Genomic DNA, 12814 nt, shown 5'->3' on the forward strand with positions numbered 1-12814 from the left:
CCTCATAACTCTACTTCCCCCTCATAACTCTACTTCCCCCTCATAACTCTACTTCCCCCTCATAACTCTACTTCCCCCTCATAACTCTACTTCCCCCCTCATAACTCTACTTCCCCCTCATACCACAACACTGCTCCATTTGCTATATAGTCGTAATGGCTTAGCGCTTTCCCCCTGGATAGTTCAATTCAATTCCCCTCTCATAACTCAGCTCCCCTCTCCCCTCTCCCGGACCTCAACCCTCCAGTTTCCACCTATCCACTCCTGCCTCCTCTCGTCCTGTCATCCTAGCTCCTTGCCTTATCCTATCCTCCTCTCTCTAGACCCTCTTTTGACAGTGCCAGCAAGACCCTCCTCCACCTATCCCTCCTCTTCCTTCTCTTCTAACAACTTCAATCCTCTCACAATCCTCACCCCAATCTTCTCACCCTCTCCAATCCATCCCTGTGCCCATGTGGTCATTCACAGGATCACGGGACTATAGGAACAGAGGGATGTACCTGTATGATGCCTATTCGAGGGAGATCCTGTTTATACTACCCATTGGAGGTCATTCCTGTTATGTGATAATTTGTTCCATCGCTCTCTGGTGCTGGAACTGAACCCCGAACTACGACTCGTCCAGGTTGTTCATCCCCCCCAGGATGTCACCTTTGTTGAACACCCATAGAATGTCACCTTCGTTGAACACCACCCAGGATGTCACACTCGTTGAACACCCACAGGATGTCACCTTCGTTGAAAACCCAGTTTTCCCGTTCCTCCATACGCCATGGTTCGAGTCGTTACTATTGCCCCCTCTATGACCTTCCCTCTCTCTCTCTCTCTCTCTCTCTCTCTCTCTCTCTCTCTCTCTCTCTCTCTCTCTCTCTCTCTCTCTCTTTCCCCCCCCACACCCCCTTCACCCCATCACCCCCCTTTCATATGTGCCAATAAGGTCGCCAGCTGATCTTGCACGGGGGGGGGGAAGGGGTTTGCAATATGTGTGCCTCATGTGAATAGGGTTTTCTGGTGGCCTTTGTTTACTTTGTCTGGGGGGGGTTGTGGAAGGGGGGGGGGGAAGGGTGGAAAAGGGGAGCGAAGGGGGGGGGGAAGAGAGTAGGTGGGAAGAGAAAAGGGGAAGGAGGAAGACATGGGAAAGGGGAAGAAGGGAAAGTAGGGTGAAGGAAAAGAAGATACACACGAGGGAAAATGGATGAGGTGGAGGAGGTGGGAGATGAGTAAGGTGAATAATGAGGGAAGAAATAGGTGAATAATGTGTGTGTGTGTGTGTGTGTGTGTGTGTGTGTGTGTGTGTGTGTGTGTGTGTGTGTGTGTGTGTGTGTGTGTGTGTGTGTGTGTGTGTGCGGGTACACCTAGTTGTGTTTGCCAGGTTTGAGCTTTGCTCTTTGTGTGTGTGTGTGTGTGTGTGTGTGTGTGTGTGTGTGTGTGTGTGTGTGTGTGTGTGTGTGTGTGTGTGTACTCACCTAGTTGTACTCACCTAGTTGTGTTTGCGGGGGTTGAGCTCTGGCTCTTTGGTCCCGCCTCTCAACCGTCAATCAACAGGTGTACAGATTCCTGAGCCTATCGGGCTCTGTCATATCTACACTTGAAACTGTGTATGGAGTCAGCCTCCACCACATCACTTCCTAATGCATTCCATTTGTCAACCACTCTGACACTAAAAAAGTTCTTTCTAATATCTCTGTGGCTCATTTGGGCACTCAGTTTCCATCCGTGTCCCCTAGTACGTGTGCCCCTTGTGTTAAATAGACTGTCTTTATCTACCCTATCAATCCCCTTCAGAATCTTGAATGTGGTGATCATGTCCCCCCTAACTCTTCTGTCTTCCAGCGAAGTGAGGTTTAATTCCCGTAGTCTCTCCTCGTAGCTCATACCTCTCAGCTCGGGTACTAGTCTGGTGGCAAACCTTTGAACCTTTTCCAGTTTAGTCTTATCCTTGACTAGATATGGACTCCATGCTGGGGCTGCATACTCCCACACACACACACATGTGTGTGTGTGTGTGTATGTGTGTGTGTGTATGTGTGTATACACCTAGTTGTGCCTGCGGGGGTTGAGTTCTGCTCTTTCGGCCCGCCTCTCAACTGTCAATCAACTGTTTACTAACTACTTTTTTTCCCACACCACACACACACACACCCCAGGAAGCAGTCAGTGACAGCTGACTAACTCCCAGGTACCTATTTACTGCTAGGTAACAGGGACATTCAGGGTGAAAGAAACTCTGCCCATTTGTTTCTCGCCGGCGCCCGAAATCGAACCCTGGACCACAGGATCACGCGTCCAGCGTGCTGTCCGCTTAGCCACCGGCCCTCCGGCCCCCTGTGTGTGTGTGCGTGCGTGCGTGCGAACTGAATTTACCTCTACTTATCTGAAGTCTAATATAGTTCATATATAATAGCCTATTATATATGTGCTATACTAGGCCTAGCAAAATTAACGTCCATTTTTTAATTTCATTTGTTTCTTTAAAGTGAATAGTACTAAATTCTACTATGTAATTGCTTAGTACGTCAGTATTTGTACTATAGTGCACATAGTTACAAAAAGTCTCTAAACAGGAGGATGGGGTGTAATATACAAATATATTAATATATATATGTATATCAACGTACTATATATATCTTAATATACATGTCATCAAACCCTGAAAGCTTCGTTACTCATCTCTGTGCCTCGGTCATTTCTCTAACGTTCCTCTATGTTCCCTTTATTTATCGTTGGTCGCTTTGAACATTGCTCGTTTGTCAGTGAACTTTTAGAAGGTTCATCCTGTTATCATTTGCCCGTTGTTTGTATATCATCTAGTGTGTGTGTGCACAGGTATGTCACAGGTAAACAACTGGAGTGGAATTGCTTAAGCCATTTGGAGTGTAGTAGAGAGCAGTGTGTTCCCTTGTTTAGTTAAATATGAATAGTTAGTTACCAGAGATTTGCTCAAATATTACTAGCGAGGTCTGTTGTAATCATCTGTTTCTCTGTTGTTGTGGTCTGTTGCAACCATCTGGCTCCCTGTTGCTGCAGGATACAACAGGGGTGACACTCTACACCTATTTCAACCAGGTGTCACTATACTACCGTGGTCCATTTAAGCGATATCCTCCACTTAACGTGTGACTAAGTACTCCAATCAACCCTTTTTTTTCCAACACCAATTTATAAATGGGTTTGGGCTCTATAATCGCCTCAGTATTCGAGGCTGTTTCTATGGGGGGTTCGGATCTCATTTCGGATTCCTCATTACGAGGAGAGATGAGGTGAGAAGAAGAGGTGATATATGGTGACACAGGCCAGTGTTTGATCAACATGTTCCACATCTCATCTCCCAGTGCGCATTGCACGCAATCTTCATTATGTATTGTATCCTACCTTCATTGTGTGTGGGTTAATTATTCATTATACATTGCTTGCAACATTCAGTATACATTGTATGCAGTCTTCACTATATATATTTATATATTGTATACAATCTTCACCATATATTGGACGCAATCTTCGAAATTAACACAGTCCTCATTATTGTTGTCGACCCGCGCCCTAAGGTGGGTCGACCCACGCCCTAGGGTGGGCCGTTCCATTTCTGTTCGAAAATCCATTCGACGATGTTCGAATGCACTCCGGACGAACGAACATTGGGTTGGGAGGCATATTTTGGCGTATGATGTATATTGTAATGTATAGTGTTTAATATGATGTGTATATCATTGCATTTTGTATGGTGTATGGTCTTGGGTATGTATAGTTCAAAATTGGTGGTATACACAACAAGGTGTAGTGTATAATCAACTGTATGGTGTGTAATATAATACGCAGTGTGTTGTATAATGTTTGATGTTGCGTACTGTGCTGGGGGGTGTAGTGTATGGAATAATGTATACTGTATAATTAATACCGACCGATCTGCGAGTTAAATTAAGCCATAAAATTGATGAAATTATACAAAAAACGAACTCCATTTCAAAAGAAAAAAATCTGTTAGGAATTTTGATATGGAAATTCTTCCCAAAATTACAGAATATATATATCCAAGCGATCTTTCTGTTCATATGTTTATACAATCGCTTCTCTCTGTCTCTCTCTCTCTGTCTCTCTCTCTCTCTCTCTCTCTCTCTCTCTCTCTCTCTCTCTCTCTCTCTCTCTCTCTCTCTCTCTCTCTCTCTCTCTCTCTCTCTCTCTCTGTCTCTCTCTCTCTCTCTCTCTCTCTCTCTCTCTCTCTCTCTCTCTCTCTCTCTCTCTCTCTCTCTCTCTCTCTCTCTCTCTCTCTCTCTCTCTCTCTCTCACCCTCCCTCTATTCACGGCACAAGACACCCCCCCCCCTGCATGTCTCAGCGATGATTGATTGCTTGATTGATGAAGATTAAATCACCCAAGTGGTGGCACGGGCATGAATAACCCCGTAAGTGCGTTAGAGGAATGTAATATAGCAGTGAAATCTACAATCTTGGATAAAATAGCTTTTCACCATTCCTTCAACCAAACTGATTGATGGTTCCCGCCTTGATATTGTAAACAGCACTCCGAGGTCCTAACAAGAACTACTGCCATTATAACAGTGTAATGTAGCACTGTAATATAGCAGTGCATCGCATAGGTTCGAACCCTCATCACTGCTCCTACGGATTTTCTCATAGCAGTGTAATATTAGAAAGTCAGCATCCACGAAAGGTAAAAAAATATTTTTGATGTATTAAGCGGTTTTCCACCTTCAGTCAAACCGCTCCCGTGAAACGAAATATATTTTTTTTCAACGTGGTTTAGTTCAATTAGGTATTGCGAGAAGGTAATAGGATTTGGAAGTAGGTTGTTTGCGTGTATATATATATATATATATATATATATATATATATATATATATATATATATATATATATATATATATATATATATATATATATATATATATAATGTATAGGTGTGGGGTTGGTGGACAGGTGTAGGAGTGGTGTGCAGGTATGGGAGTGGTGGGCAGGTGTCGGTGTAATAAACAGGTATGGGTGTTGTGTGTGTGCAGGTACAGGTGTGGGAATAATGAGTGAGCAAGAACAGGTGTAGGAGTAGTGGATAGAAACAGATGTACCGGTCTCAGAATATTACAAACCTGCAACCCGTCCTCGCAACAGAGAGCTACTTTTTTTAGAGACTACGGGCTCACCATAGCCCGTGCTACTTGGAACTTTTTCTTCCGGGTAGCGAATCTTAAACAACAGAGCGTCTCATCTTGACGTATACTCAAAGACCATAAAACTGCCGTACTAAAACATAGCAGCGTCTCGCGACATTGACATACTGTATACCGTTTTCTAGTTCGGGTCCTCTGGGAGGTTAGGAAAGGGCACCTTAGTATGACAGTCTCTTGGCTGATATATGATGAAGCTATACGATACGTATCAGTTCTGCTATAGCAAGAGTGTATATCTGTTATATATGTTGAGTATATGAACCATGTCATGGTATAGTTGACTAAGGCGCTTCTGGGAACGTCCCGTGTGTAGGTTCGAACCCTCATCACAACCCTTGTGGATTTGTTATTTGATATATCAGGCTATTGTGATTTCTGTGTGTATATATTTATGTTAATTTTCCTGAGATCAGTTAATAATAGTATATATATATTGCTATAAGTTTTTTTTATTTTAGTTTTCAAACCAGCCGGTTTGGGGAGCCGGTCGGCCGAGCGGACTGCACGCTGGACTTGTGATCCTGTGGTCCTGGGTTCGATCCCAGGCGCCGGCGAGAAAAAAGGGGCACAGTTTCTTTCACCCTATGCCCCTGTTACCTAGCAGTAAAATAGGTACCTGCGTGTTAGTCAGTTGTCATGGGTTGCTTCCTGGGGGTGGAGGCCTGGTCGAGGACCGGGCCGCGGGGACACTAAAGCCCCGAAATCATCTCAAGATAACCTCAAGAAGATAACCATTTTGAGTGGTGTAGCCGGCGGGCATCGCCAAAAATCTTCGTGGAGGTCAGAATGAGACTCTAGCATGCTGTTTCCTTTTTAATTCTGGCGACCGCGAGCAGTCTATGTTCGTCCCATACACCAGACCATTCCCCCTTAGCAAATTTGGGATAGGGGAAGAGAGAGAGAGAGAGAGAGAGAGAGAGAGAGAGAGAGAGAGAGAGAGAGAGAGAGAGAGAGACAGAGAGAGAGAGAACGAGAGAGAGAAAGAGAGAGAAAGAGAGAGAGAAAGAGAGAGAGAGAGAGAGAGAGAGAGAGAGAGAGAGAGAGAGAGAGAGAGAGAGAGAGAGAGAGAGAGAGAGAGAGAGAGAGAAAGATAGATATAAACAATCAATGTAACATACCAAGAGCCAAGCCTACTCGTCCAGTCAGCACTGGTGATTTACCAGTAATTGGGAAAAGCATTGCTATTCAGCTCATTTGCATACGCCGCTTATATTGTGAGCCATAATGCCCAACACGGCAACTCGTGCCACCAATATGCCAAAACCTGCCTAATTGGGTTTGTAATGATTTTTGGGTGAGGACAACACCAGTGATCGCTTTTACCTCGAGTGTGACAAATTTGATGCCGGGTTACTTGTGTGATATTTCTAAATATCTAGATGGGGGTACCTGGCTGTTGCCTTGGGTTGGCTCCGGGGATCAACGTCCCCGTGGCCCGGTCTCTGACTTGATCTACTGGTTGGTGATCTGGTCAATCAGGCTGGTTAGACGTATCTGCTCGCTAGACGTATGAAACGCAGCCTGATTGATCAGATTTCCTTAAGAGGTGTTTGTTAGGTTCTTTAAACACCGTAATAAGGGGTCGGCTAGTTATGCCCATTAATTGTGTTCAGATGGAGAGTGTTGATAGGTCTTCGTTCCTTAATTCTGATTGAATTGTCTCTCAGCGGTACCCACTGAGCCTCTGCTTTTCAACGGGGCTATTTTGCACTTCCTGCCATACCTCCTAGCCTCGCGTGGGGTTATTTCTCTGTGCAGATATAAGACAGGTCCCTCTAATATTTTCCATGTGTAAATTATTATGCATCTCTGTTGCCTGCGCTATGGAGAATATAGAGTTTAGCATTTTAAGCAGTCTCTCTCTCTCTCTCTCTCTCTCTCTCTCTCTCTCTCTCTCTCTCTCTCTCTCTCTCTTTCTCTCTCTCTCTCTCTCTCTCTCTCTCTCTCCTCGCAATATATATTGCGAGAAATTCTGTGACAATTTCTCAGTATATTGTAAAGGAACTTTCCTTAATGAATTTCGAGTTCCCAACTATAATGACTAATTCTGACGAAGAATCACTCTTCACTAATATTCCTCTGTTGGAAACCATTGACATTTGTGTAAATTAGTTATTTGCTGACACTAATTTAGTGCCAGGATTTTGCAGTAAGGTATGTAGACGGTTGTTAGAATTGGCGGTTAAAGACCCTTTTTTATGTTTAATATTAAATATTACATACAAATTGATACACCTTTACACCCTCACAGCAATGGGTTCTCCATTAGGTCCTGCACTTGTTAATGGTTTTTTGGGGTTTCATGAGAGAAATTGGCTTGATAAATGTCCTTTGGACTTTAAACCAGTCTTGTAAATTAAATATGTAGATGACACTTTTTTGTTATTTAAGGACCAATGTCATATGGAGAAAATTGTAGAGTATCTTAATGCACAACATTGTAATATATGTTTCCCTGCAGAGTGTGAAGTGGATAATTCATTGTCGTTTCTTGATGTCAAAGTGAATAACCTTATTGGGTTTAACATTAATGTTTATAGAAAACCAACCTTTACTGGTTTAGGTTTAAATTTGAATTCTTTTGTTCTGGATATTTTTAAGAAAAATGCAATTAATGCTCTACTCAATAGAGCCTTTGTTTTTATGCTCGAATTGGTCTAACTTTGATCAAGAAATTAATTTTCTTGTGAATTATTTTTCAAATAATGGCTATCCTTCGTATATGGTATATATTTTTATAAGGAATTTCTTAAATGAGAAGTTTCACTCTTCTTGTAAGATTATTACAGTAAAAATGGATATTAAATATATATGAAATTACCATTTTAAGGCACTATTAGTTTTTCTGTAAGAAGTCGACTGAGGAAACTTTTACAGTATTGTTATCCTCAAGTAGACTTTAGATTTATTTTTGTCAATACTAATACCATAGGCTCGTATTTTAAATTTAAAGATAAAAGTCCCTACCTCCCTGTACTCTAGTATCGTATGTATAACTGAAAACTCCACACCCCATAAGTGACTCGAACCCAGAGAGCCAGGAGCACAATGCAACTGGTGTACATGGTACCTTAACCACTCGACCAACCGTGACTGTACAAAAGACGATGGTAGCCGAGGCCTCTGTTAAATAGCAACCTTTTGGCTGTTCAATTGTACACTGTATAATGCACAATAGGCCTTGTAATTTATTAATAGTTCATACTGACGTCATTTTTTTATTTTTCTTTAGTTTACCATGAAATGTCTTTTGACACACTCATGTCCACACTCATCTGTCCACCACAGATGAGTGTGGACAGGCGTCTCTGAGAGTGGGATGGATGAGTATGGATAGGTGAGACTGGAAGTGGGATAGATGTGGATAGAATAGTCGGTGTAAATTATTATGCTCTGTATGGATTGGTTCTTTAACTCATTCTCTGTTTCTTCCTCCGCAGAGTGAAGCTGAGTGCCTCCACTAACACCCTTGAGTGGGTCGCTCCTCCACCCTGATGCCAAGACCTGGGCCGGACGTCACCCTATCCTAGTCCCCCTCCCCCCCCCTCACCATCACAGCACCCTCACTCCTCACAGCACCCTCACCCTCACACCACCCTCACCCTCACACCTCCCTCACACCACCCTCACCCTCACACCACCCCTCACCCTAACACCACCCTCACACTCTCAGCACCCTAATACCACCCTAACACCACCCTCACTCTCACAGCACCCTCACCCTAACACCACCCTCACCCTAACACCACCCTCACCCTAACACCACCCTCACCCTAACACCACCCTCACACTCACACCACCCTCACACTCACACCACCCTCACACTCACACCACCCTCACCCTAACACCACCCTCACCCTCACACCACCCTCACCCTAACACCACCCTCACACTCACACCACCCTCACCCTAACACCACCCTCACCCTAACACCACCCTCACACTCACACCACCCTCACCCTAACACCACCCTCACACTCACACCACCCTCACGATAACACCACCCTCACACCACCCCTCACACCACCGTCACCCTAACACCCCCCTAACACCACCCTCACACCACCCCTCACCCTAACACCACCCTAACACCACCCTCACACCACCCCTCACCCTAACACCACCCTTACACCATCCTCACCCTAACACCACCCTCACACCACTCCTCACCCTAACACCACCCTTACACCATCCTCACCCTCACACCACCCCTTACCCTAACTCCACCCTAACACCACCCTCACACCACTCCTCACCCTAACACCACCCTCACTCTAACACCACCCTCACCCTAACACCACCCTCACCCTAACACCACCCTCACACCACCATCACCCTAACACCACCCACACACCACCCCTCACACCACCCTCACACCACCCTCACACCACCCTCACCCTAACACCACCCTCACACCACCCTCACCCTAACACCACCCTCACCCTAACACCACCCTCACACCACCATCACCCTAACACCACCCTCACACCACCCTCACACCACCCTCACACCACCCCTCACACCACCCTCACACCACCCTCACACCACCCTCACACCACCATCACCCTAACACCACCCTCACGCCACCCTCACACCACCCCTCACACCACCCTCACCCTAACACCACCCTCACACCACCCTCACCCTAACACCACCCTCACACCACCCTCACCCTAACACCACCCTCACACCACCCTCACCCTAACACCACCCCTCACACCACCCTCACACCACCCTCACCCTAACACCACCCTCACCCTCACACCACCCTCACCCTAGCACCACCCTCACACCACCCTCACACCACCCTCACCCTAACACTACCCTCACCCTAACACCACCCTCACACCACCCTCACCCTAACACCACCCTCACACCACCCTCACCCTCACACCACCCTCACCCTAACACCACCCTCACACCACCCTCACCCTAACACCACCCTCACCCTAACACCACCCTCACACCACCCCTCACCCTAACACCACCCCTCACCATAACACCACCCTCACCCTAACACAACCCTCACACCACCCTCACCCTAACACAACCCTCACACTACCCTCACACCACCCCTCACCCTAATACCACCCCTCACCCTAACACCACCCTCACCCTAACACCACCCTCACCCTAACACCACCCCTCACTCTAACACCACCCCTCACCCTAACACCACCCTCACACTCACACTACCCTAACACCACCCTCACCCTAACACCACCCCTCACTCTAACACCACCCCTCACCCTAACACCACCCTCACCCTAACACCACCCCTCACTCTAACACCACCCTCACCCTAACACCACCCTCACCCTAACACCACCCTCACACTCACACCACCCTCACCCTCTCACCACCCTCACACCACCCTCACAACACCCTCACACCACCCTCACACCACCCTCACACCACCCTCACACACCCTAACACTTCACCCTCACCCCACCCTCACAACACCCTCACACCACCCTCACATCACCCTCACAACACCCTCACACCACCCTCACCCTCACCCCACCCTCACAACACCCTCACAACACCCTCACCCTCACACCACCCTCACACCACCCTAACAACACCCCCACACGACCCTAACACCACCCTAACACCACCCTCACCCTAACACCACCCTCACCCTCACACCACCCCCACACCACCCTAACACCACCCTCACCCCCTCACAACACCCTCACCCTAACACCCTCACCCCACCCTCACACACCCAACAATGTCTGAGCGTGAAAGCAGCAGCCAACCCACCCCCCTACGGGCGGAGGCGGGTCCCTGCTGACCTCACGCTGGCCACGCCCACGCCCACCAGCACAACGCCACCCACACTGCTCCCACTACGCCCACTCCGCCCCTTACGCCCACAGCAGGCCATGGACGAAGGTGACGAGGACGCGGCGGGAACCGAACCCCGGCCGGACACAATGGGCGGAGATGTTGGGGGAGATGTTGAGTCTGGGAGGGGTGGAGGGGTTGGAGGAGGGGGGGGTCTGCTAGCCCCACAACCCCACCAACCTCTCCGCTCCAACCTCCTAGCCCTCTCCACCGCCGACGCCGCCAACAAAGACGCCAAGAACAAGAACATTAAGGTATGTGTTATTGTTCAAATTGTTATGACGATTGGTTTTTTATGTGGTTTTATAATGTCAAGGGTGCCAATTATCCTAACTTAGCCTAGTCTACCCCCTAGCCTAGCCTAGTCTACCCCCTAGCCTAGCCTAGTCTACCCCCTAGCCTAGCCTAACCTAGTTTACCACTAGCCTAGCCTAGTCTACCCCCTAGCCTAGCCTAACCTAGTTTACCACTAGCCTAGCCTAGTCTACCCCCTAGCCTAGAATAGCCTAACCTAGTCTACCCTCTAGCCTATAGCCTAACCTAGTCTACCCTCTAGCCTAGCCTAACCTAACCTAGTCTACCCCCTAGCCTAGCCTAACCTAACCTAGTCTGCTCCCTAGCCTAGAATAGCCTAACCTTCTTCTTGAGGTTATCTTGAGATGATTTCGGGGCTTTAGTGTCCCCGCGGCCCGGTCCTCGACCAGGCCTCCACCCCCAGGAAGCAGCCCGTGACAGCTGACTAACTCCCAGGTACCTATTTACTGCTAGGTAACAGGGGCATTCAGGGTGAAAGAAACTTTGCCCATTTGTTTCCGCCTCGTGCGGGAATCGAACCCGCGCCACAGAATTACGAGTCCTGCGCGCTATCCACCAGGCTACGAGGCCCCCTACCTACCCCTACCTACCCCTACCTACCTACTCTACCCTGTAGCCTATAGCCTAGCCTAGTCTACCCCCTAGCCTAGCCTAACCTAGTTTACCACTAGCCTAGCCTAGTCTACCCCCTAGCCTAGCCTAACCTAGTCTACCCTCTAGCCTAGCCTAGCCTCACCTAGTCTACCCTCTAGCCTAGGCTAGCCTCACCTAGTCTACCCTCTAGCCTAGCCTAGCCTCACCTAGTCTACCCTCTAGCCTAGCCTAGCCTAGTCCAACCTAACCTAACCTAGTCTACCCCCTAACCTAGTCTACCCCCTAACATAGTCAAAACTAACCTAGTCTACCCCCTAGCCTAGCCTGAGACTTGAACTCAGGACCGGTGAGGGTGTTTCCAGATGGCAGGCCAGTACACTAACCAATACACCATAACACGCCGTTAAAAGGACTGTGGAACAGGCGGCAATTCCACAACTACAGTCCCCCACGACGCCAGCTAATGGTAACAGAACAGACAGACGTTCTCCACAACTCAATATCGGCTGTAACAAGAGGTAAACACAAGGAGACGCTGGATGTTCTTCACCAGACTGTAACCCTGTTACTAACTGGCAGTTGACGCGGCCTCGCCAATCACAGTCAGGCTCTGATGCCCCAGAATTAAATCAAACATGTAATCTGATTACTGATTGATGATTCTTGGTGACAAAAGTGGACGTGATTTTACCAGGAGGTGATTGTGCAAGGAGAGAGAGAGAGAGAGAGAGAGAGAGAGAGAGAGAGAGAGAGAGAGAGAGAGAGAGAGAGAGAGAGAGAGAGAGAGAGAGAGAGAGAGAGAGAGAGAGAGAGAGAGAGAGAGAGAGAGAGAGAGTAATAAAGCATGTGGAAGCTTATAGGAACGATACCAAA

The 12814-nt window shown here is 47.4% G+C and overlaps 1 protein-coding gene and 1 long non-coding RNA gene across 8 annotated transcripts in view; both read left to right on the forward strand.

The window, feature by feature from the left end:
* Positions 1–9825, forward strand: part of LOC138359556 (uncharacterized) — a 177252-nt gene extending 167427 nt beyond the window's left edge. Inside the window, exon 3 of the long non-coding RNA XR_011225962.1 lies at positions 8623–9825. This is a non-coding gene — a long non-coding RNA (uncharacterized lncRNA). The remainder of the gene's footprint in view (positions 1–8622) is intronic.
* Positions 9826–10026: 201 nt separating this feature from the next.
* LOC123773929 (transient receptor potential-gamma protein-like) overlaps positions 10027–12814 on the forward strand; it is a 197151-nt gene continuing 194363 nt past the window's right edge. For all 7 annotated transcript variants that reach the window (XM_069318652.1, XM_069318654.1, XM_069318656.1 and 4 more), the window contains exon 1: positions 10027–11286. In XM_069318652.1, coding sequence (XP_069174753.1) covers positions 11071–11286 — 216 coding nt within the window. In that variant the 5' untranslated portion in view covers positions 10027–11070. The remainder of the gene's footprint in view (positions 11287–12814) is intronic.

Source organism: Procambarus clarkii, chromosome 91 (genome assembly GCF_040958095.1).
Source record: "Procambarus clarkii isolate CNS0578487 chromosome 91, FALCON_Pclarkii_2.0, whole genome shotgun sequence".
Taxonomy (NCBI): domain Eukaryota; kingdom Metazoa; phylum Arthropoda; class Malacostraca; order Decapoda; family Cambaridae; genus Procambarus; species Procambarus clarkii.